Source organism: Littorina saxatilis, linkage group LG6, assembly GCF_037325665.1.
Source record: "Littorina saxatilis isolate snail1 linkage group LG6, US_GU_Lsax_2.0, whole genome shotgun sequence".
Classification (NCBI taxonomy): domain Eukaryota; kingdom Metazoa; phylum Mollusca; class Gastropoda; order Littorinimorpha; family Littorinidae; genus Littorina; species Littorina saxatilis.
Genome location: NC_090250.1, coordinates 55,182,845 through 55,207,877, shown reverse-complemented (window position 1 = coordinate 55,207,877; position 25,033 = coordinate 55,182,845). Strand labels below are relative to the sequence as shown.

General features: G+C 43.2%; 1 protein-coding gene across 1 annotated transcript; it reads left to right on the top strand.

The window, feature by feature from the left end:
- The first annotated feature begins 109 nt into the window (after window positions 1–109).
- LOC138969551 (ATPase family gene 2 protein homolog A-like) lies at window positions 110–24,993 on the top strand. Its single transcript, XM_070342377.1, has 15 exons — window positions 110–331; window positions 1,788–2,076; window positions 2,972–3,030; window positions 6,663–7,235; window positions 13,236–13,365; window positions 13,692–13,748; window positions 15,535–15,658; window positions 16,544–16,678; window positions 17,245–17,362; window positions 18,434–18,558; window positions 20,634–20,843; window positions 21,805–21,938; window positions 22,487–22,613; window positions 23,007–23,171; window positions 24,586–24,993. Exons 1-15 carry the CDS (start codon window positions 160–162, stop codon window positions 24,760–24,762), a joined length of 2,595 nt encoding a protein of 864 aa, XP_070198478.1. The 5' UTR covers window positions 110–159; the 3' UTR covers window positions 24,763–24,993.
- Window positions 24,994–25,033: the final 40 nt, after the last annotated feature.

The following is a 25,033-nucleotide window of genomic DNA, read 5'->3' as shown; positions in this document are numbered from 1 at the left end:
GCACTATGTCTTTATTTTTCTAAATAGTGATCAGCAGTTTCCCCGACTCTGCTCTTTATTTGGGTAAATACTTGTTTATTGTCTTTCAAGCACCACGTGCAGACGACAAACTGTAAACAGAGGAAAAACGACGAAGTTGCATCGCGTGTGAGAAGTGTCATGGGACCTAAGAAACAAAAGCAAGAAGAATGGAACGAGTGCCTTAAATGCAACCGTGTTATACACAAGAGAGACATACCACAACACACAGAAGATTGCAATGCGGTGCATGGTTTTGTGCTTGACAAAGTGCTTCACGCCCAAATCTGTGCACCAAGCTCCCACACAAAAGGTTGAATTAATAGTGATACCTCCACTTCTGTTTATCAGTCGTCTACAAAATCAGACGTACTTGTTTCTTTGGGTCGAAATTAATAAGTTACTGATTTAATTCCGTCTGAATGACATTTCAGAGGTCTACTGTGTGAAGTAAGGGCAGGGGCGGATCTGGGGGGGGGGGGGGGGGGGGGGGTGCAATGGGTGCAATTGCACCCCCCCCCCCCCCCCCAGCGGGACCAAAAAAAATAAGAAGAAAAAAAAAAGAGTGGCAAAATGTATCACCTGAAAATAGCACTTTACACGCTCAGATTGCACCAGATTGCACAATTTTGCTTCCTTTTTAAAAAAAAATTACGGGGGGGCATGCCCCCGGACCCCCCTAGCATGCTCGGCGCTTCGCGCCGTCGGTTCAGCGCTTCGCGCCTTCGCTGATAAGATACAAAAAACAAAACAAAAAGAACTTTGCACCCCCCCCTTTCAAAACCCAGATCCGCCCCTGAAGGGAGTAAAGTAACGTGTTTGTGTGCGTGTGTGTGTGTGTAGATAGGGTTGGTGTGGTCCATGAGTTGATGTGGGGAGAGGGGTTCACTAGTCCGAGGGTTCACTAGTCCGAGGGTCCACTAGTCCGAGGGTTCACTAGTCCGAGGGTTCACTATAGACGCTTGAACAAAGGATATTCAATTTGATTTGTTTTTATTTTGTGTGTGGATGTGCGTGCTTTGTTTGTTTGTTTGCTTAACGCCCAGCCGACCACGAAGGGCCATATCAGGGCGGTGCTGCTTTGACATATAACGTGCGCCACACACAAGACAGAAGTCGCAGCACAGGCTTCATGTCTCACCCAGTCACATTATTCTGACACCGGACCAACCAGTTTGCCCGTGAGGGTCAATTAGTTATCCCACCGACCTCAATTATGGAGAGGATCGAGCCTGGGTTGTACTACACACACAGACAGACAGACACAGTGAAACCTATACCGCCTTTTAAGGGGCGGTATAATAACTGGAAAATCAAGCGTCTATAGTGAACCCTCAGACTAGTGAACCCTCGGACTAGTGAACCCTCGGACTAGTGGGACGTTCCCGATGTGGGCCGTTGATGTGTATCAGAAGTTTGTTTACAATGGGGAAATGGTGGGAGAATGCAAAGAGGGAGCTACAGGGGTACCGGTGTTACCTGTGTTTATAACGTCATGCTACAGGGGTACCGGTGTTACCTGTGTTTATAACGTCATGCTACAGGGGTACCGGTGTTACTTGTGTTTATAACGTCATGCTACAGGGGTACCGGTGTTACCTGTGTTTATAACGTCATGCTACAGGGGTACCGGTGTTACTTGTGTTTATAACGTCATGCCACAGGGGTACCGGTGTTACCTGTGTTTATAACGTCATGCTATTGCTAGCGGATGTGTAAACGCCACATTACTTTTACTGATACTAGGCCTCCTGCTTTGTATCTTTCAGATGCATTGTCAAAGATTTCTCTTCAAAACCAAGAAGGCGTGGTACTGGTCAACGTGAGTGTAATGGGGCTCTGCGATCTTGCCATTGGTCAGCCTTGTCTTGTCAACAATCATCACGTTTTGACGTCATGGCCGAGCGACAGCGTATCTCCCACAGGCGTCCTGCTTCCATCAGTACTGAGGGATATCATCGCTGGACCATCTGGCGATAAAGACACGACCCCGGTCACTGTCAGGAGATTCTTTCCACCAGCTAACTCTGAGGCACAGCAAGTTGAAGTGGAGCTAGAGTAAGTGGTTTCAAACTGAATTGTTGAGGTTTGGGAGAGTGAATGTGTGTGTGCATGCAGGGCTGGATCATGGGGGGGGGAGGGGGGGTTCCTGGGTTCTGGAAGCCCCTTCCTCTCATGCACTAGGTCCAGCCCTGGCTTGTATACATACATGTGTGTTTCATACTTTGTGTATATATGTTTATGTGAATATATAAATGTTCATGTTTGTGTCTGTATGTATATATATATGTGTGGACAATCTGTAGTACAACATATGTAAAAGTTGTACCAGTGTTGTTGCCAGCCTAAGAAGACAATAGGTCATTTGGACCTCCCCCCCAAAAAACAATAGGTCCAAATGTCCTGGCTTTAAAAAAAACCAATAGGTCCAAATTACCATGCCGTAGTATTATATTGATGAACTTTCCGCTGTTTGCGCCGTTTTCGGTTAATAGGTACACCGGCTGGATCGGGTATTTCCGTAAACGCAGCCTCGAGTGTCAATGACGACAAACACGGACTCGGCACCGAGTGCATTTTTCACTCGTAGCGAACATGAGCATTTCGATCGGGATTTGTTTTCCGACTTTGCAACTCCCATTCCATTCGTTGCAGACCTTGTCCGCCTTGTACGAATATATATGTATCGGTCAGTTGACCACCAAAACGTAAAAACTATCGGTCCATCGACCGGACAAGGCTAGGTCCAATGCGTCAAATCAGAAAGGAATGTGTCAGAGACCGAAGACCGAGGCCTGGCAACAAGACTGTTGTACCATTTCATGGTCATGCTGTTTAAAACTTGGCCAGATTCACATTGAATGCAACAGCTTTAAAACTACATTGTGCTCAGTTAGCCTCATTTGAAGAATGTCTATAATTAGCTTGTTCATTGACATATGTTTAATTTTAGATGGGAACATGAAGCCTTTCAGACCGAGGAGTTTAGACAAGTTCTTAAACACAAAATGGGTATGTATTTGACAATGTTTTTGTGTTGTTACTTTGGTTGTTGGTGTAATGATCACTGTTTTCCAGTTATTGCTTTAGTCACACTTTTTATTTTACGCTGAAAAAGTTATCACTATTTTCCGGTTTTAAGTTCCTGTGACACTGTTTATTTTACACTAATACAGCAAGAGTTCAACCAGGATAACAGTGTAAAGAAGCGAATGAGTAAACGGGAAGACAAAAACAAAAGTCTGCTGACATTAACATCTGTATTAGTCACTAATATAGAACTGTAGCCAACATTTTCTGTCTGCAGACATTAACATCTGTATTAGTCACTAATATAGAACTGTAGCCAACATTTTCTGTCTGCAGACGTTAACATCTGTATTAGTCACTAATATAGAACTGTAGCCAACATTTTCTGTCTTCAGACATTAACATCTGTATTAGTCACTAATATAGAACTGTAGCCAACATTAACATCTGTATTAGTCACTAATATAGAACTGTAGCCAACATTAACATCTGTATTAGTATTAGTTATCGTTAGATTTGACTGTGATATCAACATTTATCAGTCTGAATGTCGAGAAAGCTGAAATCATATCAGATCGAGGCGTAAGCCGAGATCTGATATGATTCAGCCTTTCGAGACATTCAGACTGATAAATGTTGATGTCACAGTCAAATCTAACGATAACGATTTTATCGCATTCGATTTCGGAACAGTAGAATCATAAACCTACCTAAGAAGTCAGACAAACGCAAGGGAGGCTACTGCCTTGTATTTAATGTTGGAAATGTTGGGTTGTCTTTTCCTGATTTCGTAACTTTGCTGCTCTTCCTTTTTTTTTTAGTAACTGGTTCTTTTTCTCAGACAAAATAAGGCATTTATAATGAAAAAAGAACAAAAATATACGGTCGAAACAGATCACCAACAAAGGCTAACAAGTTCAGTGGAGTTGCCAGTTCGAAGGAATAGCGATCCGTGGTCCCAGTTACTTCCTCAGTGGTACTCTGTTTGACTGTTCGATTTGGCAATTCTGAACGATGGCAGATACTGAAGTGCGCCAGGCAGTATCAGCGAAGTCCTCTGGCTCATTTTCTGTGCCCAAGAAAGCTTCCAGGTATTTGTCGGTATCGGCGGATTGCATAATAATGTTGTCAAAGCTGTCTCGCTTACGACAAATCCAAAATGGCGTCCTCCGACGGCGCTGTGACTGTGAAAGCAGCTGAAAGTTGTTCGGTTTATGTAGCTGAATGGCTACGACTAAGAAAGGTGGACAATGGTTCATGCAGGTGCGAACTGTTTAAATCGGCTGCTCATTTCCTGCCTTTTTGTGAGTGATGTGCGCTGAAACACTGCAAGAGATCTCACAGTTTTCTAAGTACTGCCACTACTGGTACTTTCAAGGTCAGCTTTGTTTATGGCTGTTCCAACTACCTCAATCGGTAAGATTGTAACATTCTTTCTACTACTTCTCTGTTAAAGCTGGGTGAGAACAGTTTCATTTTATTCATTGCACAGCTTAATCTTTCTGATTCAATTACTTTTCTTTTATAAATTTGTGATTTAAAAAAAAGGGAGACATTTGTTTCATTCAGGTGAGATTTTATTCTTCAAAATTAAAATTGCTAAACTACTTCCTGCGCGATATCAAATTCGCTGGGAACTTCCTGCGCGATGTCAATTGATATACAGTTCCTAGTTGACCAATGACAACAGCATGTTTTGTCATGTGATCAGTAAAAATGCGATAATCACTAATATAGAACTGTAGCCAACATTTTCTGTCTGCAGACATTAACATCTGTATTAGTCACTAATATAGAACTGTAGCCAACATTAACATCTGTATTAGTCACTAATATAGAACTGTAGCCAACATTAACATCTGTATTACTATTAGTCACTACTATAGAACTGTAGCCAACATTTTCTGTCTGCAGACATTAACATCTGTATTAGTCACTAATATAGAACTGTAGCCAACATTAACATCTGTATTAGTCACTAATATAGAACTGTAGCCAACATTAACATCTGTATTAGTCACTAATATAGAACTGTAGCCAATATTTTCTGTCTGCAGACATTAACATCTGTATTAGTCACTATTATTCCCCCCTCTGCTTCTTTACCTCTGTAAACTTGTAGGGGTAGTTATTTTTCGATAATCACCCAGCAACCAAACAAATAACGACCCAGCAACAGCCTGAATCCTCGATAGTGCAATGGGTTGAGAGGTTGTTCTGTTTCGGTACTACTTTTTGCGACTGAAAAGTTCCGAACGCTCTAATGTACGAAGTATACATCTCTGGAGCAAACAATACAAACATACCGCATTTAAATTAACAACTACAGGCCTGAACACATGAATCTCCATATAAAATCCATGAGTTCGGTTGTTTTCTGAATCTCATCTGCCGTGTTTAAGCCGTTCATCACAAGCAATTTCCCAAGGCAAGTAACTCATACTTTGTCTAGCGACAAGAGTAGTTCCCCTTCTTTTCACTCAGTTCCTTCGACAACAGACTGCAATCCGACGGTCAGTTTTCAACAATATTTCATTTAATAAACAGATCACACGCAACCAAATGCACACATCTCATCAATTTAAACAACATAAAGGGGTTTCATACACTATTTTCCCCAGAAAACTGAACTTCATACAGTTTTTAACGTTGGAACACGGGTGCAAAAGTTCGTCTGCTAGTCCCATTTGACGAAAAAACATTATCCTAAGCGATACCAAAACATATACAGAACACACAATATCTGCCTTTGCCGCCACAGCAGAATAACAGCATATCTGTGTACTTGATTTTAGCCCAAAATAGGAAAACTGACAAGAAGTGTTAACAGAATGGAATGATTTGCACGGAACTATACAACCGCGCATTAATCGATCGCCTGCGCAGGTTGACTGGTTGAGAGAATAGGATTCGATCAAACTTTCGCAAAAAAACTCCTCTTTTCTTTGAATAACTGAAGAAAGGAGGAATAAAGAGGTTACACACCTCGTCTCAGTGATTATAAAAAATAATGGTCTCAGTTCGCGGTCATGAAAAAGCTCGCTAAAGCTCGCATTTTTCATGATCCGCTAACTTCGACCATTATTTTTGATAATCACTGAGACTCGGCATGTAACCTCTACATATAGAACTGTAGCCAACATTAACATCTGTATTAGTCACTACTATAGAACTGTAGCCAACATTTTCTGTCTGCAGACATTAACATCTGTATTAGTCACTACTATAGAACTGTAGCCAACATTTTCTGTCTGCAGACATTAACATCTGTATTAGTCACTACTATAGAACTGTAGCCAACATTTTCTGTCTGCAGACATTAACATCTGTATTAGTCACTAATATAGAACTGTAGCCAACATTAACACCTGTATTAGTCACTAATATAGAACTGTAGCCAACATTTTCTGCATTTCTTGCTTGCTGTTGGGTTAATTAAATCAAGATTCAACATTTTTGTATGTAAACCATCAATCAAAAAACACATAAGACTGCTAACGTTCCAAAATTGAGAATAGAAAAACAAGAATTGTAGGTTAATGGAACATTTAATTATTGACAAAACAAAACATTACATTTACTGGCGTAAACTATAATTTTTGCTTATTTTTCAGAGGGCAGATTCATCACCAAAGGAATGAAGCAAACCATACAGTACTTTGGACACAGGTGCACATTCTGCGTCACAGAAATACAAAGACTTCAGCTACCAGTCTACAGACTTAACTCTTCAACCTCGTCATCACCCAGCTCTCGCACTGACCCCAGTCAACTCTCTCAGAGTCTAGCGTCACTGGATATATCTGGTGTGTCTGACAGCGGGGACAGCTTGAACTCTTCAGTGCTGTCTTCTCCGTCAAGACAGTCGGGTAGTGTAAGGCCTGCGGAAGCTTGTAGTTCTCCGTTGCCTACAGTTACCACCCCTGTGGGATCTCAGTGGCCACAACAGTTTTGCACGCCAGTTTTGGACAGGAATCTTCAGGATGATAAAGATTGTGCGGAGTTTGTGAAAGTGGTGTCTCAGACTCAGTTTGTTATCCGCAGAGAGTGCAGTGAAGAGGAAGACAGGGAGAAGAGGCAGAAGAAAATCACATTCAATTCTATCGGAGGTCTGGACGCCCAGATTACCAAGATCAGAGACTACTGCCACCTGCTTCTGCAGCACTCAAAGCAGAGTAGCACAGCTGGTGAGTATTCAGTGGAGTCTTCATAGTCATTTGTGAACCGCCATGGAAATAGGGTTAGGGTTAGGGTTATTTCATTAGTACAGTTTATACATTTTCCGGAAACAACTCTGTCAAGGTTTTCAAGCGTTGCATGCCTTGCCAGACAGTGGGGCAAGCATCCACACGTGGCCGACCATCGAAGACCCGGGTAAGCGGCGAACAATTAAATTACATTCTTATCCCAACTCACATCAAGCAATTTACTCCAGTTTAGTGCTAGGACGCTGAATAGCATCGCCTTGGTAACAAGGGGAGGTCACCCTAAAAAAGAGCTACCTTGACCCCTTAACATGACAAAGTCACGCGTGACTTCCTGACCTTGCCGCCATCTTTGAATCATTCACTCTCCAGCGATCTGTGTCTACAGACGTGTTTTGATTTTGCTCCGGCTTTCAGCCGGTTTGTCTGACTTCTGCCTTTGTCAGACCCTGCCTTGGTACTTGCACACGGTCCCTCTGCTCCTACTGTGTGTTTGGGTGAGCTTTTTTGTCGTTTGTTATCGTTTTGTGACTTAGGTTTGGTCGAATACTTAGCTTTGTTTACATTTTTTCCGTTCGCCATGTCGGATAAGGAAAGAATAAAAATGCTAAGTCGGTGGCCGAGCCTTCTCCCACAAAGAAGCCTTCTCGTAAGTCGTAGAGTTCGGCATGTTAAGCTTTGATTAAAGTCACAGATACTTGACTAAATCCTCGTTTGATGTGCGATAGACTTACCTGATTCTCCGGCTATGCCTAGTTTGCCTTCAGCTGCTTCACCGGTCTTGTCCGGTTCAGGCCCTTTTAGCGAGAAGCAGGATGTTTATGCTATTTTGCACTCCTTGAGTGCTTAGATATCCTCTCTTTCAGCCGAGTTTTCGTCTACCAAGGCTGAGATGTGTCTTTGCCTTCCGGTGTGGGAGGTGTGCGTTCCCTTGCCAGGGTGTGTGTTCCGCCTTCCTCCACTTTTACGTCCGCCGACGTTCACGCCTCGTTTGAGGGCAGCCGTGGTGTTTCCCTGCTGCGTTCCCAGGCCTCTTGGACTGACGACGATCAAGGTATTTATACTTCGCCAGTAACCGGGTTCTCCGGCCAAAACGAAGTGCGTGTTTGGAGAGAGTAGCCACACCGGTTCGTGTGCGCGAAAGCTTAGGCCCTAGGTCTACGTCGTTCCGTTTGAGTGAACGTCTAGATCGAGGGAAAAGCCCAGACACGCGTTCGGTCTCTGACCGAACAGGGGAAGTGCGTCCTCCGACACTCCCTAGAGGAGCGGTTGGTGCGGCAGCACAGCTTTCACAGCTTTCCCCGCTTCCGCCTTTCAGGCAGGAAGCAGTCCCTAGGGACGTACCGCTTGGGTATAAAATCCCTCGTGGGCGTCTCTTCCGGGCGACACTTCGTCGGACTATGGTAGTCACGGCGGAAGTGTCTTGCCTGACTTCACGGAAGTGAGGGACTACGAGTCGGATTTTGGCACTTCCGTCCAGGGTGACGAAGATGTCAACTTCCGCATACCGACTAAGCTTCCGCAAGCTCTGGCTTTAGCGGAGGAAGTGGCTTCACGGTATTTTGAGGAGGGGGTGACATTCCCCGCTTCCGCCCTCTGGGCAGGAAAGCAGTCCCTAGGGACACACTGCTTGGGTATCGCATCCCTCGTGTGTCGTCTCTTCTGGGTGACGCTTCGCCTGACTTTTGTAGTCAGGGCGGAAGTTCGTTGCCTTGTTGCACGGTTGTGCGGGATTATGAGTCGGATTTTGGTGCTTCTGTTCAGGTTGACAAAGATGCCAACTTCCATGTACTGGTTGAACTTCCGCTAGCACTGGCTTTGGCGGCGGAAGTTACTTCAAGGTAGTTCGAGGAGGGTGCGGCAACACTTGTAGACTTGTTGCCCAACCTCCTTCCGCTTTGGGGGATTCCCGTTCTGCGAAGGACTTGAAACAGCAGTTCCGTTTTCGGAAATTCCCGTTTTCAGAAATTCCCGTTGGTAGCGTTTGAGCTGTCTATGCTACTGACTACTGGGCAGTATGGCGGTGCGTTTCACGCTGTACCGTGGTTAACAGCACAAGGTCTGGCTCCTGATTCAGCGCAGCCTTACCGTGCTTCTTTGTTTTTAGCCTCAGCTTTGCCTGCTGGCTTGGCTAAGAGGTTTACACTGCTGCATAATTCAGTCAATTTGATTGGCTCGTTTGCCTTGCCTCGTTCCACTTTTCCGGAACTTGCAGTCCTTAGGCAAGATGATACAGCAGAGACAGAGTAGTCCCGTTTTCGGAGAATTCTCTTTTGTCTTTGGAGTAACTGGCTTACGCTTGCTTGAGTTATCGTCTCTCTCTGAGACTTTGCAGAGATCTCTGTCGAGATTGATTGCGTCGTCATTAGACCCATTCAGGTTTCGTGACGATGCGGTAGAGAAAGTTGTCACTATTCTGGTAGGGAAGACGGCTACAGTAGAACAGTATGTTATACTGAGTCCTCTTTCTTGTCTCTGGGGGAATAAGCACATGATCTTTTCAAGTTATCCTCTGTTTAGGAAACTTTGCAAGATTTTTTTTATAGAGCTCTATCTTCTCTGCTCTTGTTAACTTCGAGTTTCGTAGTGACGCACGGGAGAAGGATGTCATGTCGCTTCTAGCTGCTTTGGCTAAAGTCTTTTGAACAGCGGAGCCTCCCAGCGCTTTTCTTGGCAAATTGCTTGGCTCAGGTTGCAAACAAGAGGCGGATCTACTCCGCTCTTTGCTTTTTGTGGTTCATCTTCTGGGAGAAGCTGTGATCTGCGTCGGCTGGCCTCTTTTGGCCTTTATTTAGGCAAGATACGGAGCTAAGCAAACACACATTGGGTTAAACCCTCTGCCTTAGGCAGCTTCGCGGTATGTACGCCCATCTTTGGTGCGGCATACCTCTTATTTTTCACCTTCTAGGGTGAAGTTGCTAAGGCCTCAATTTTTGTTTTTTGCCTCTGTGGTGAAAAACAAGGCAAGCTGTTAAAACTTTCTCAGCTTTTACGGCTTACGGAATTGCGCTTTCTCACCAGGGTCTTAAGCTTTGGTTTCTGACAAGTCGCCAGAACATGTCCAAATTATGGGCTCACATTCTGACTAAATTTTTTAGGCTCACTGAGCCATTGCTCGTAACTTCTCAGTCGGAACTTTTCCGGCTAAGCCTACCTCTTGAGGCAGTGGCTTCTGTCAGCGACTTTCGCTGCGCAGCACAAAGGACTCGCAGGAATTCCTTAGTTTCAGCTTTTCTTTCTAAGAGGTTACGGAAAGAACTACACCATCATGTGGCTAAGCCTAGGTTTGGCACAGACGTTTTTAGCATTGGGGTTGTTTTTCTTCCACACGCAAAGACATACACCGTCGATTGGCGGGTACGCCCTTCACAGAGAAGGGTGGACAGGTTGCAAAGTCTGTTTCGTACTCTGTCCTTGTTAAAGAGAGCGGCTGTACGTGTTCTGACCTCTCTTCTTGGCCAAATGGAATCGATGGCCACTCTTGTGCCCTTAGGCAGAGTCCACAAGCGGCCATTTCAGGCTGCCCTGAGTTCGCTGTGGAAGCCTTCTCTTCAGGGCTGGGAGACAGTAGTCTCTCTTGAAAGCTGGTTTCGGCACACAACGAGGCAGTGGCCGCTCCCTGGGATTTCACAGGGAGTTCCAATCTCGTTTGCCCCCCCGGACGAGTTTCTGTTCACGGACGCGTCTATGGAGGGCTGGGGTGCCCATCTTTCTGTTCACACTGCGTCAGGTCTGTGGAACGAGACGCAGAGTGGGGGGCACATTAATGCCCTAGAGTTAGAGGCTGTTTTCCTGGGACTCCAATCGTTTCTGTCTATGGTCAGGAACGAACAAATTGGGGTTCGCACAGACAACACAACCATGGCGGCCTATTTCAACAAACAGGGAGGCACTTTGTCTCTCGCTCTTTCTGTCAGGTCAGGTCAGATTCTTGCCTGGGGCAGCCAGCACCTTATTCTGTTGTCAGCGAAGTACGTCCCAGGCATACTCAACGTTCTTGCGGACTACTTCAGTCGCCCGTAGTGTACGATGCACACGGAGTAGATTCTGACTCATCAGGTCCTACAACGTCTGGGTGGCTTTTCAGCGAGCCTACAGTCGATCTGTTTGTGACAAGATTCTCCTGCAGGCTTCAGGTCTTTATCTCCCCCTTTCCAGACCCAGAGGGGAGGTAAACAGACGCCCTCGAAGTAAACTGGTCGCGTCTGAGCCTATGCTTTCCCCCCGTTTCATCTCTTGGGAAAGGTTCTCAGGAAGGCGGAGCGGGGACAGCCTTGCTTGGTGTTGGTGGCCCCTTGGTGGCCCAGCCAACATTGGTTCCCTGTCCTCCTTCGCCTCGCAGACGGCCCTCCATTCTTTCTAGGTCGCTGCGTCGTTCTGGCTCCTCAGACGCTACTTTAGGCTTTGTCCAAAAGGCCCACAGGGAATCGACCAGCACTGTTTATGTGTCACACTGGTCAGCTTGGACAAAGTGGTGCTTGGAGAATGGAGTTACTGCTACTTCACCTCGCTCTATGCATGTAGCAAATCATCTCTCGTGTTTGGCTGCTCAGGGCTTGGCTCCTTCTTTTTTGAGAGTCAGGCGCTCAGCCATTTCTTCTACTCTGAAGCAATTAGGGCATAGCTTTAACCTGGGCGGTGTAATTGCTAGTGTTCTTAAGGGGGCAGCGATTAGTTTTACGAAGGCTAAGTCCCCTCTTCCCGCGGGGACTTATTTTTTAGTACTCAAGTTTCTAGCCTCTTCGGATTTCGAACCTTTAGCTTCAGCGAGCTTAGCTAACTTGACTCGTAAAGCCTTGTTCCTCGTTTTGTTAGCCTCTGCCCGTGGAGGCGGTGAGGTGCACGCTCTTTCAGGCCTGGCTAAGGATATTTCTTTTGAGAGCTATGGCTCTTTTGTTTTAAGATTTCGGCCGGAGTTCCTTGCCAAAACCAAAAACAAGGTCTGTCCTCCTCTGTTATTCGCATTCCTCCTTTAAGTAGGATTCTTGCGTCTGGTGACCCTGCTATGGTCAATTGTCCTGTTCGTACTCTTACCAGCTACTTATCCCGTACCACGCCCATTAGGGCTAGGGACCAAAAACTGCTCTTCATCTCAGTTGACACTGAAAGGAGCAAGGACTTGTCGCGGGTCACTTTGGTAAGATGGGTCTTTACGCTTATTTAACGTGGTGGCACAGACAAGTTGGGATTGGGCATTCTGTCCTTCCTATGAAGTTGTCAAGAACTCATGAAGCCAGAGCCTGGGCTACTTCTCTGGCAGTCCTCCGCTCAGGCGTGCTGGCAGAGGTCTTAGACGCTGCCTACTGGAAATCGCAGGGCGTTTTCATCAGCTTTTACCTGCGAGATGTGGCCAGCACTCGTCATGGTGGCAGTAGCTCCCTACCAGCCATTGTCGGCTGGACAAGTGGAATTTTGTTTCCCCACCTCCTTCATTAGCATTCTGCTTGATGTGAGTTGGGATAAGAATGTAATTTAATTGAAAATTTTCATCTAAATTTTAATTTGATTATATACTTACCCAACTCACATAGTTGATACCCGCCCGCCTGCCCCGCTTTTGGGGTTTTTATGGGGGTTTTTTCCTAAAAAAGAGGGAAATTTTTCTATGTTCGCTTTCGATTGAATGATTCAAAGATGGCGGCAAGGTCAGGAAGTCACGCGTGACTTTGTCATGTTAAGGGGTCAAGGTAGCTCTTTTTTAGGGTGACCTCCCCTTGTTACCAAGGCGATGCTATTCAGCGTCCTAGCACTAAACTGGAGTAAATTGCTTGATGTGAGTTGGGTAAGTATATAATCAAATTAAAATTTAGATGAAAATTTTCAATTTACTCTGATTTGTATGTTAATTATGCAGTGTGTGCTCAATATGTGTTTTATTAGGCCAACATTACAGTTTCATATTTTCTGTGTGTGTGTGTATTTGTGTCTCTGTGTTACCCGATTAATGTATCAGGGCAGTGTTAAGAATTTGTTTTGTTTCAGTTCAGATGATGCCACAAGGCATTTTGCTGTTTGGACCCACAGGCACAGGGAAAAGCTTGCTTGCACAGGCCACGGCCAGTGAACTGGACATTTACACCACACACATATCTCCTGTCGACATTTTCAGCAAGTAATGTGTGTGTTTGTGCGTGCGTGTGTGTGTGTGTGTGTGTGTGTGTGTGTGTGTGTGTGTGTGTGTGTGTGTGTGTGTGTGTGTGTGTGCAAGGGTGCTTCCGTGCATTCTTTTGTGAGGCTGAATAACATTAAAGACACGACAACCTTCATTGTAGATGGATGTCTCTGCAATCTTTAAGATAAAGACATATAGTTCCGGATATTTTAGTGCACTGACATAGATATGATAATGAAATACACGCTTGTATAAAGTGATATTTGATAGGAAAAGAGCCTGAGAAGCTAAGAAAAATGTACAGGGTTGGCTGTTTTCATTTGCAGGTTCCTTGGTGAGACCGAGAAAAGGCTTAGAAGCGCGTTTGAAGCAGCCCATCAAAGGTATGAACAAACTTCATCATCAGTTAAGGTTGGCATGTATTTGTAAAGTCTGTTTACATTTTGGCTCATTGCAATGATCAAAGTTTTTGACGTACTGCAAAGTGTTCAAACTCAAAAAGAGGAAGGATACATGTGTGACAGGGAGACTACCGTCACCTTTCACAGCAGGCTCTGCAGAGTTGTCGGCCGTTGAGGAGCACGAGCTATTTATACAATTCACAGGTGTCAGCGACGTTGAACGTGTTTCTTCAACGTCGCTGACACCTGTGAATTGTAGAGTTTGTGATGAGGTCTGGCAGCTGCTGTCTCCTTGTATGTTCTTGGTTGCCTTTGTGTACCCAGAACACATTTTATAGAGCTAAGAAATTAGCTCTAAAATCCCAATCCTGTTTGAATGGCTTTGCCTTCAAAGGTTGTGTTTCGGCACTCGGTTACACATGTATATTTTTACTCAAACACAAAATGTATGTAAATGTGAGTTCTGGGTTTTCGGTTAATAATAATACAGTGGAACCCCCCCTGTTAAGACCCCCCAATTTAAGACTTCCTCCATTTTAAGACCTTGTTTTTTCAGATGTTCTGTTCATAACCTCTGTAACTTTACCTCCATTTTAAGACTCCCTCCTTTTTAAAACCTGATTTTCTCAGATTTTTTAAGGTCTTAAAAGGGGGGTTCCACTGTAATAATAATAAAGCATTCTTCTATAGCGCTGTTCACCGCCAGATAACAGCCGCATGGCGCTTTACAAATCCATCATACAATACAAGCATTGATAGTTAACATTTTATAAATAATCAAAAGATGGATTTGAAAGAAAGACTTCCTTTTTATATTTAGTCAAGTTTTGACTAAATATTTTAACATCGAGGGGGAATCGAAACGAGGGTCGTGGTGTATGTGCGTGTGTGTGTGCGTGTGTGTGTCTGTGTGTAGAGCGATTCAGACTAAACTACTGGACCGATCTTTATGAAATTTGACATGAGAGTTCCTGGGTATGAAATCCCCATACGTTTTTTTCATTTTTTTGATAAATGTCTTTGATGACGTCATATCCGGCTTTTCGTGAAAGTTGAGGCGGCACTGTCACGCCCTCATTTTTCAACCAAATTGGTTGAAATTTTGGTCACGTAATCTTCGACGAAGCCCGAACTTCGGTATTGCATTTCAGCTTGGTGGCTTAAAAATTAATTAATGACTTTGGTCATTAAAAATCTGAAAATTGTAAAAAAAAATAAAAATTTATAAAACGATCCAAATTTACGTTTATCTTATTCTCCATCATTTGCTGATTCCAAAAACATATAAATATGTTATATTCGGATTAAAAACAAGCTCTGAAAATTAAATATATAAAAATTATTATCAAAATTAAATTGTCCAAATCAATTTAAAAACACTTTCATCTTATTCCTTGTCGGTTCCTGATTCCAAAAACATATAGATATGATATGTTTGGATTAAAAACACGCTCAGAAAGTTAAAACAAAGAGAGGTACAGAAAAGCGTGCTATCCTTCTTAGCGCAACTACTACCCCGCTCTTCTTGTCAATTTCACTGCCTTTGCCATGAGCGGTGGACTGACGATGCTACGAGTATACGGTCTTGCTGAAAAATGGCATTGCGTTCAGTTTCATTCTGTGAGTTCGACAGCTACTTGACTAAATATTGTATTTTCGCCTTACGCGACTTGTTTTTACTGTTTTGACATTTTTACACTGAAGCTTCTGGATTTTATCCCCTCAACTTAAAATTCCTTTTGTGAATTTGTGTCATTTTGAATTGCAGATCTCCTAGTCTTATTATCATTGACAACATAGATGTGCTCTGCCCTCGCAAAGATTCCAACTCGTCAGATTTGGAGAAACGAACACTGAACACGTTTCTCTCCCTCATGGATAGTGTGACAAAGGTAGGCTCATTCTTCTTCACATTACCCCATGCAATGGACTAAGCCTTTCCAAGTCTACACTTTTGCATATCAAAGTATGTGAAAGTAATTTGAATATGTACCTTCTAAAATTTAGAATGTTTGTGTGTGTGTGCTTTGTGTGCTATTTGTGTGTGTGTGTGTGTGTGTCTGTCTGTCTGTCTGTCTGTCTGTCTGTCTGTGTGTGTTTCTTTGCTTAGGTGTGAACAAATGCATACTTAATGAATTAAGATTATACAATATAAATTGATAACTTTCAAAACAGAAATGTGCTTCCGATAAAGTGTTAACAGCAAGTCAATACAGTGGAACCCCTTTTTTAAGACCCCCAATTTACGACTCCTTCTCTTTTTAGACCCTCTTTTCCCAGACTTGCTGTTCATAGCCTTTGTAAATTTACCCCCATTTTAAGACTCCCTCCTTTTTAAGACCTGATTTTCTCAGAGTTATGTAGGTCTTAAAGAGGGCTCCACTGTGTGCAGAGTTTGTTCTTGTCTCCCAGGTCAGCTGGACAAAAAGTAAATGCATTGTGTGACAGGTACAACACAGATTTTACATTTCCCTGGAACTTGGAGGATGGTAGCTAGTATTTTGATCTTGTTTTTGGTTTCCACAGGTACAATAATTAAAACGTAGAGTTATGTGTTTATGTGTGCATGTAATTTGCACAGAAATCAAGCGTAGAGTTATGTGTTTATGTGTGCATGTAATTTGCACAGAAATCAAGCGTAGAGTTATGTGTTTATGTGTGCATGTAATTTGCACAGAAATCAAGCGTAGAGTTATACATGTGTTTATGTGTGCATGTAATTTGCACAGAAATCAAGCGTAGAGTTATGTGTTTATGTGTGCATGTAATTTGCACAGAAATCAAGCAAAGAGCTGTGCATCGTTATCGGCATCACCAGCAAAGCAGATGTCCTTGACACGACCTTGCGCAGAGCGTCTCGCTTCGGCATGGAGATAGAGACAGGTGTTCCCACTGTTGCCGACCGGTTCCAGGTATTCCACTCACATGTTTGTCTGGTTCATGTAGTAGGGGACCTGGGAACCCATACAATTTTGACGTAATTTGTCATTTTTAAAATACGATCAGTACGGTCGGTCGAAATAAATACGATAACCACAAATCCGAGACTAATTTTCTTCACAAGCGCATCACAGTTTCACACTCCCAAAGTTACACACATAGATTGTCCTTCCTGAATATTTACTGGGACACTGTTTATTCTAATACTTTTTATCACTCTGATTTCAGTTTTTGTCATTAAACACTGAAACAAGCGTGTGTTTTGAATGTATTATGTAAGAGTGCAACGGACGCATGCAAAACATATTTGAATTATGGATGTTGAAATGCTGTGTGGAGTACAATCATCATTCTTTTGATTCAAACCTGTTGAATGTAGAGATGCAAACAGTCTTTTAATTGACAAGGCGGCCATCAACCTTTGACTGATAATCTTCTAGGAGATGCTTTGCAGTGATCGATTTTTGGAGGGAAATGAATGGTTACATTTGAGTTATCAGCAGGACATTCAAAGTTCAACAATTTTTTATGTGTTCAGATCCTGAAGAAGCTGCTTCAAGACGTTCCACACACGGTGTCGGACTCTGATCTGAAGAGCATCGCAGATTCTGCGCACGGCTATGTGGGGGCCGATCTGGCCGGTGTCGCCAGCAAAGGTATCTCTCCTTCCTCATTTTATTTTATCAAGTCTCTAACCCGTCAGAAGGGACTTTTTTTGTGTGGAAATGTTCATGCATGTGTGCATCTATCGTCTGGAATTTTTTTTATTCATCAAGTTATTTCTTCTATCAAATTTTGGAAGCTTTGGTGATTAGAGTTGGAACACGACCATGCAATCGTTAAAGCTACCCTGTATGAAGAGACACACACAGACAGACAGAAAGATCCAAACACACACACGCACACACACAAACACCTACTCACAAACAAACGCACACAATCTTACATACACACACACACACACACCTACACTCACACACACACACACACACACACACACACACACACACACACACACACAATCTTACACTCACACACACATATCAGTAAAGTTTATTCAGGATACAGTGATAAATAGTATACAGAAACACAATATTTATCTCCTGAAAATGGACACATATTTACACCTCGTATGCCATGCGTAGTTAACCATGCTCTCATTGACAGACTGTCAACAAAACACACACACATACACACACACACACACAAACACAAACATACACATAAACAAATACATTCTCAAACATATAATGTCTGCATACATACGTACACGCCTAAATGTATAAACCATTTGTGAATGTATGCAAACATACAGGGTGAATTAAATCAGGCTACTAGGGTGAAGAAACATTACATTATCTCGATATGCATTGTCTGGCAATGTACGGTGAGTCTATCAATGACTACAACTGCAGGTCTTTGCATCTTGTTTGCCATGTTTGGTAAGATCCTAGTGTTGCGCTGACACTCAGAAACCGTGCTATCCATTTGGTTGAATAACGTGAAATTCCAATCAGCTTAGAGCCCGTAACAACACGGTTATGAACAGTACCTAAGCTACCAATGATGATCACGATCACCCTGCAGAAAAAGCCAAGTTGATTTATCTGGACACAGAATGGCATGTACTTGTCATGTTTACTGGCGTAGTTTACACACAAACATCCCCCCCCCCCACACACACACAAAATCCACATCTTTCAGGATTTGATGTCTCACCCTTACAGCCAGGCAACACCTGTGGGAGAGGACCCAGGACGCAGGGACACCGCTGACCACAGCTGACCTCAAGCAGGCCGCCTCACTGGTCAAACCCAGCGCCATGAGAGAAGTGCAGTTTGAAGTGCCAAAGGTTAGTGTGTGGTGCTGCTAGTGCCTTATCCCCTTCGTGTGTACACACAAGCATAAGACCAAGTGCGCAGAAAAAAGATCCTGTAATCCATATCAGAGTTTGGTGGGTTATAGAAACACGAAAATACCCAGCATGCTTCCCTCGAAACCGGCATATGGCTGCCTAAACGGCGGGGTAAGAACGGTCATAGACGTATGAATACCCACTCATGCACACACAAAAACAAGTGTATCATGGGAGTTTCAGATCATGTACGCAGAAGAAGAAAGAGAAGAAGCGTGTGGCGCATGCTGTAGTTCTTGTTGTTGTCCGTGTTCAGTAGAGCTCCCCTTCTAAGACCGTGTTTTCTCACATTTTCTCTTCATAACCTCTGTAAATTCACCCTCCTTTTTTAAAACCTGATTTGTCCAGATTTTTGTTTAGGTCTTTAAAGGAGGGTTCCACTGTATTTAGCTGAGGGAGAGATACAGAACAATGCATTTAGAGGAGGGTTCTACTGTATTTAGCTGAGGGAGAGATACAGAACAATGTATTTAGAGGAGGGTTCTACTGTATTTAGCTGAGGGAGAGATACAGAACAATGCATTTAGAGGAGGGTTCCACTGTATTTAGCTGAGGGAGAGATACAGAACAATGCATTTAGAGGAGGGTTCCACTGTATTTAGCTGAGGGAGAGATACAGAACAATGCATTTAGAGGGTTCCACTGTATTTAGCTGAGGGAGAGATACAGAACAATGCATTTAGAGGAGGGTTCCACTGTATTTAGCTGAGGGAGAGATACAGAACAATGTATTTAGAGGAGGGTTCCACTGTATTTAGCTGAGGGAGAGATACAGAACAATGCATTTAGAGGAGAGTTCCACTGTATTTAGCTGAGGGAGAGATACAGAACAATGCATTTAGAGGAGGGTTCCACTGTATTTAGCTGAGGGAGAGATACAGAACAATGTATTTAGAGGAGGGTTCCACTGTATTTAGCTGAGGGAGAGATACAGAACAATGCATTTAGAGGAGGGTTCTACTGTATTTAGCTGAGGGAGAGATACAGAACAATGCATTTAGAGGAGGGTTCCACTGTATTTAGCTGAGGGAGAGATACAGAACAATGCATTTAGAGGAGGGTTCCACTGTATTTAGCTGAGGGAGAGATACAGAACAATGCATTTAGAGGAGGGTTCCACTGTATTTAGCTGAGGGAGAGATACAGAACAATGTATTTAGAGGAGGGTTCCACTGTATTTAGCTGAGGGAGAGATACAGAACAATGCATTTAGAGGAGGGTTCCACTGTATTTAGCTGAGGGAGAGATACAGAACAATGTATTTAGAGGAGGGTTACACTGTATTTAGCTGAGGGAGAGATACAGAACAATGCATTTAGAGGAGGGTTCCACTGTATTTAGCTGAGGGAGAGATACAGAACAATGCATTTAGAGGAGGGTTCCACTGTATTTAGCTGAGGGAGAGATACAGAACAATGTATTTAGAGGAGGGTTACACTGTATTTAGCTGAGGGAGAGATACAGAACAATGCATTTAGAGGAGGGTTCCACTGTATTTAGCTGAGGGAGAGATACAGAACAATGCATTTAGAGGAGGGTTCCACTGTATTTAGCTGAGGGAGAGATACAGAACAATGCATTTAGAGGGTTCCACTGTATTTAGCTGAGGGAGAGATACAGAACAATGCATTTAGAGGAGGGTTCGACTGTATTTAGCTGAGGGAGAGATACAGAACAATGCATTTAGAGGAGGGTTCCACTGTATTTAGCTGAGGGAGAGATACAGAACAATGCATTTAGAGGGCGAGAATGAGAAAGACATCTGTGTTGTGGATAACAAAAAAGACCTAGAGGAATGAAAAGGAAACAAAACCAGATCAAAAGAAAATTAGGAAAAGCATACAAAAAGAAGATAAAAAACCAACTATCAGCGAAACATTTCTCGTAGCCAAGCTGCTGGCAAAGGTTCTGTCTCTGCTCCTGACACAAATATCAGTGTTTACATGAAACTTTTGATGTGGAAAGACTTCAATAATCTTTAACTTTTCCTTTGTCCATGCATTGTGTGTCAGGTCAAATGGTCGGACATCGGTGGCCAGGAGGAAGTCAAACTCAAGCTGCGCCAAGCGGTAGAATGGCCGATAACTCACCCCGAGGCGTTTGAGCGAATGGGGATCAAGCCTCCATGCGGCTGTCTGATGTACGGCCCCCCCGGCTGTTCAAAGACCATGATAGCAAAAGCCCTGGCTACAGAGAGCGGGCTCAACTTCCTGGCTGTCAAGGTAACTCTTGGCTCTCATTAGTAGCTTCTCATCATGTGATTTCTGCCGGGTAGCTCAGGTGGTAGAGCACTGGACTTGTCATCCTAAGCTCACGTGTTTGAATCTAGGCAGGGACGGACACAGGTCAACTTTGTGTGCAGACTCACAGACGGTATCCATGTCCCACCGCTGTGTCACCACTGTGGCACACAAAAGACCTTGGTCATTCTGCCATAAGTGCAGGTGGCTGATTACACCTAAACACGCATACACCTGGGTAGCGCCACTCTGTTGCTGCTAGCTTTCCACTGGGAGGAAGAGACTCTTGTTGCTGCTTGCTTTCCACTGGGAGGAAGAGACTCTTGTTGCTGCTAGCTTTCCACTGGGAGGAAGAGACTTGTTGCAGCTAGCTTTCCACTGGGAGGAAGAGACTCTTGTTGCTGCTAGCTTTCCACTGGGAGGAAGAGAATTTCAGCAAAGCGAGTAAATGAAGTGGAAATGAAATGAAATCAGAAGACTGCCATTGCGGTGAGAACAGTCTATCCTGTCAAGTCGAAGACAAGCTGCATAAGGCTTTTTGACATGAAAACAACAGACCCGACATTAAAATGTTATCATTGCAGTAGTGACTATATTGTGCTTCTTCACTAAAAATGATTGTGAAAATCAATTTATTTACAGTATATTTGCCATCTCTCAGTTGCAGATAACGTTTTTCATAGATGTTATTTCAGGAAGGTTTCATAAGTGATGACGTTTTGATTTCAAATGTCAAAAAGTTTATTTTCATTTGGTTTAATTTTTGAACATGCATCTAGCTCAAGCATGATTATATGATCTAAAAAAAAACAACACCAGAAAACAGTTCATGTATTTGTTTGTATTAGACATTATGATTTAGGATTAAAGATATCTTTGTGTCTTTATTCAGTCTCAAGATAACATTGTAGTAAATGATATTTTTAGTTGGTCTGAATTGCAGGGCCCCGAGTTGTTTGGCAAGTATGTGGGTGAATCGGAGAGAGCTGTACGAGAGATTTTCCGCAAGGCAAGATCAGCAGCTCCCTCCATCATCTTTTTTGATGAGATCGACAGTCTGGCTGTGGAGAGAGGAAAGTAAGTCAGTGTGTTACTTTGAAATGCATTAGATAGAAATGTAAACAGCTCACAACACTGGTTTTCAAGACAGCGAAATTGATTCTGATTTCTATGTTCTGTCTTAGGAGGGTTTATTCATACAAGAAATTTCGTGTTTGTGTATTTGGTTCAAAACGAATCCTGTAAAAAAAACGACTTGAAAAAGGGTAAACGCCCACTGAATAGGCGGGTTTTTCTTTGTATCTGAAAAAAATACTGGTTACTTATCTAGTTTTTCCTTGTTTGCGTCTGAACAAGAACTTCATATTCAGGCCATGAGCCATTTATCAGAAACTTAGCCAGAGGATCTTGGTGATGTCAACGTTTAGTTTACTGAAATCCAAACTTGTTGATGGGTGAGCCAGATAATCTTGGTGATGTTAACGTTTAGTTTACTGAAATCCGAACTTGTTCATGGGTGAGCCAGATGATCTTGGTGATGTTAACGTCTAGTTTACTGAAATCCGAACTTGTTGATGGGTGATGTCATTGTGTTTTGAGTAATCTCAGAATCTGTGTAACTTCAGGTCAAGTGGCGGCAGTAACGTGGCAGACAGAGTGCTGACACAACTTCTGACGGAGATGGACGGTGTGGTGGAACTGAAGGGGGTGACCATCGTCGCTGCCACCAATCGTCCTGACATGATTGACAAGGTCAATACCTTTGCTTTTGTGTGTGGATGCTTGTTTGTCTGTATGTGTTTTTAATACCAAAGGAAACTTCTTGTTTTTTACAATGGAACCCCCCTTTTAAGACTTATATATATATATAACATGTACATTTACCTCCATTAATTATAGACTCCCTTTTTTTTTTAAACTGATTTGTTAAGGTCTTTAGAGGTGTTGCCACTGTACCTTCCAACTTGGAACAAAGAAACTCAGAAGACATTCATGTCTGATATATCAAATTCTGTTTGAATAAACCGCCATATATGTGAACAAAAACTTTTTTTGCAGACAGACAATAAAGTATTTGTTCTTGTTCTTTTTCAATGCCAAATAATAACAATCTTTAATTTATAAGAAAATCTTGAAATATTTCAGGCTTTGCTGAGGCCTGGACGTTTTGATCGCATTCTGTATGTACCCCTGCCCGATGCCGCCACCCGCAGAGAAATCCTGCAGATTGTGGCGAGGAAGACGCCCATGGCGCCAGACGTCAGCCTGGAAGTGCTGGTCACCAGAACGCAGGGCTTCTCAGGGGCAGAGGTAAGAATGCCACAAGCTTCTTCAAGCCTCCGTTTGCCAGTGGAACCACCCTTCAAGACCTCCACAAATCAGGTCTTAAAAACAAGGGATTCTTAAACTGGGGGTAAATTTACAGAGGTTATAAACAGAGAGTCTGAGAAAACAGGGTCTTGAAAGGGAAGGAGTCTTACATTGGGGCTTTCTAAAAGGGCTTTCTAAAAGGGGCTTTCTAAAAGGGGCTTTCTAAAAGGGGTTTCACCTCATGTCCAGCTCACTAAATACTGTTGGTGAGAAATATTGCATCATTTCCAGTTTATGAGAATTTATGAATTATGAGCAGATATCTCAGAGCTGCTGAGTTTTTTTGGTCTTTCTCACCTGCACACATATAGCTGGTTAAATGCTGCATGAGTATTACTTAACCCCAAGAGAATAGGACTAATGTGTTACCATGGAACACCCTTGTAAGACCTTCAAACCATAACATCCAACGCAGAAGAAGAAGACCTTCAAAAACTTGAAGAAAAATCAGGACTTAAAAAGGAGGGAGTCTGAAAACAGGGCTACATTAACATTACCCGCTATTACGAGCTAGTAGTGTGACAGAGAGTTTTCGTGCACACGAGATTGTAGATGTTTCACGACGGCTTTAGCCGGAGTGAAACAGCAGCAGTCGAGTGTGCAAGAAAACTCTCTGTCACACGACTAGCTCGTAATGGCGATTATGTCTCACAGCTTCAACAGAGGAGAGAACAAACACGTTTTGCGTACTCACGCTTGATAAACCTAAACACAGGAGCAGCCATTGTGGAGAGATCTACTTTTTGACGAAAGTGACCGAACAACTATAAATGACGTCTCGGTATATGTGAATGACGTCACAGTCATCGTCACAGTCTGTATCTTTTGAAGCATCGCAATCTTCATGACGTCTTTCTGTGTCTGCATCTGCGAAATCTTTGTTCTTTCCAGGATCTTTGTCATCTATGTCTGAACTCTGTCCTTATAGTGTCAGACTAACAGGCCTCCTGAGCGAGCCACTTTCCAAGGGCAGCTAAATTCGCGTATGGAAACAGTACTGTCGTCTGGGATGCCGTTTTCAGTATTCTGAGCGTTAAAGAATTTGTAAAGAGAAGAAACGATAACAGCAGGAGAAATAAAAGTCGTGTGTGCATTTTGGGGTTTTTGGGGGGACGATTTCGAGTTTGAATCCGTTCTTGCACATGCTCCAAAGCGCGTAACATACAATCTTGCACACGTTTGCTTTAGTAGTGGCAAAGAAGGAAAGCGTGTGACATAGTTTATTGACAGAATATCTGAGAAAACAGGGTCTTAAGAGGGAGGGAGTCTTAAATGAGGGGTCTTAAAAGGGGGGGGGGGGGTTCACTGTATATTGTGTGTGGCAAATTTTAGAACTATGTTTGCTCATTTTCAGCTAACGGCTTTGTGTCATGAAGCAGGACTGGGTGCCATTACAGAGAGCCGAGAAGCACGGGACGTTCACATGCGTCATTTTCAATCGGCCTTCAACACCATACGACCCCAGACCACGCAAGAAGTTATCAAATTTTATGAAGACTACAGCTCGAACAGTGGACTTCAACTTGTGTGAAAGGCAGTTCTCAACCACTGTACCCGCATGACATTTCAAATTGTGTGTTACTGATATGCAGTTATTCAGCACAGCAAACAGCGTACATGTATTTCACATATGTTTGTAATATTACTTGATGATGCAAAGACATTAGGTGCTGTTATTCTGAGATAGAAATACAACTCGATTTTGCTGTTGAAGACGGATTTATCAAATTATATATTTGCAAATACGGGAACTTGACATGAATTTGTATCACAAAGTGTTTGTGAGTGATGCAAGAGAGAGA

Bases quoted from the DNA above. Each gene is read 5' to 3' on its own strand.
- LOC138969551 (XM_070342377.1), top strand. From the start codon at position 160: ATGGGACCTAAGAAACAAAAGCAAGAAGAATGGAACGAGTGCCTTAAA. The intron at 2,077-2,971 runs GTAAGTGGTTTC...GTTTAATTTTAG, and splicing joins CAAGTTGAAGTGGAGCTAGA to ATGGGAACATGAAGCCTTTC. The intron at 13,749-15,534 runs GTATGAACAAAC...TTTGAATTGCAG, and splicing joins TTTGAAGCAGCCCATCAAAG to ATCTCCTAGTCTTATTATCA.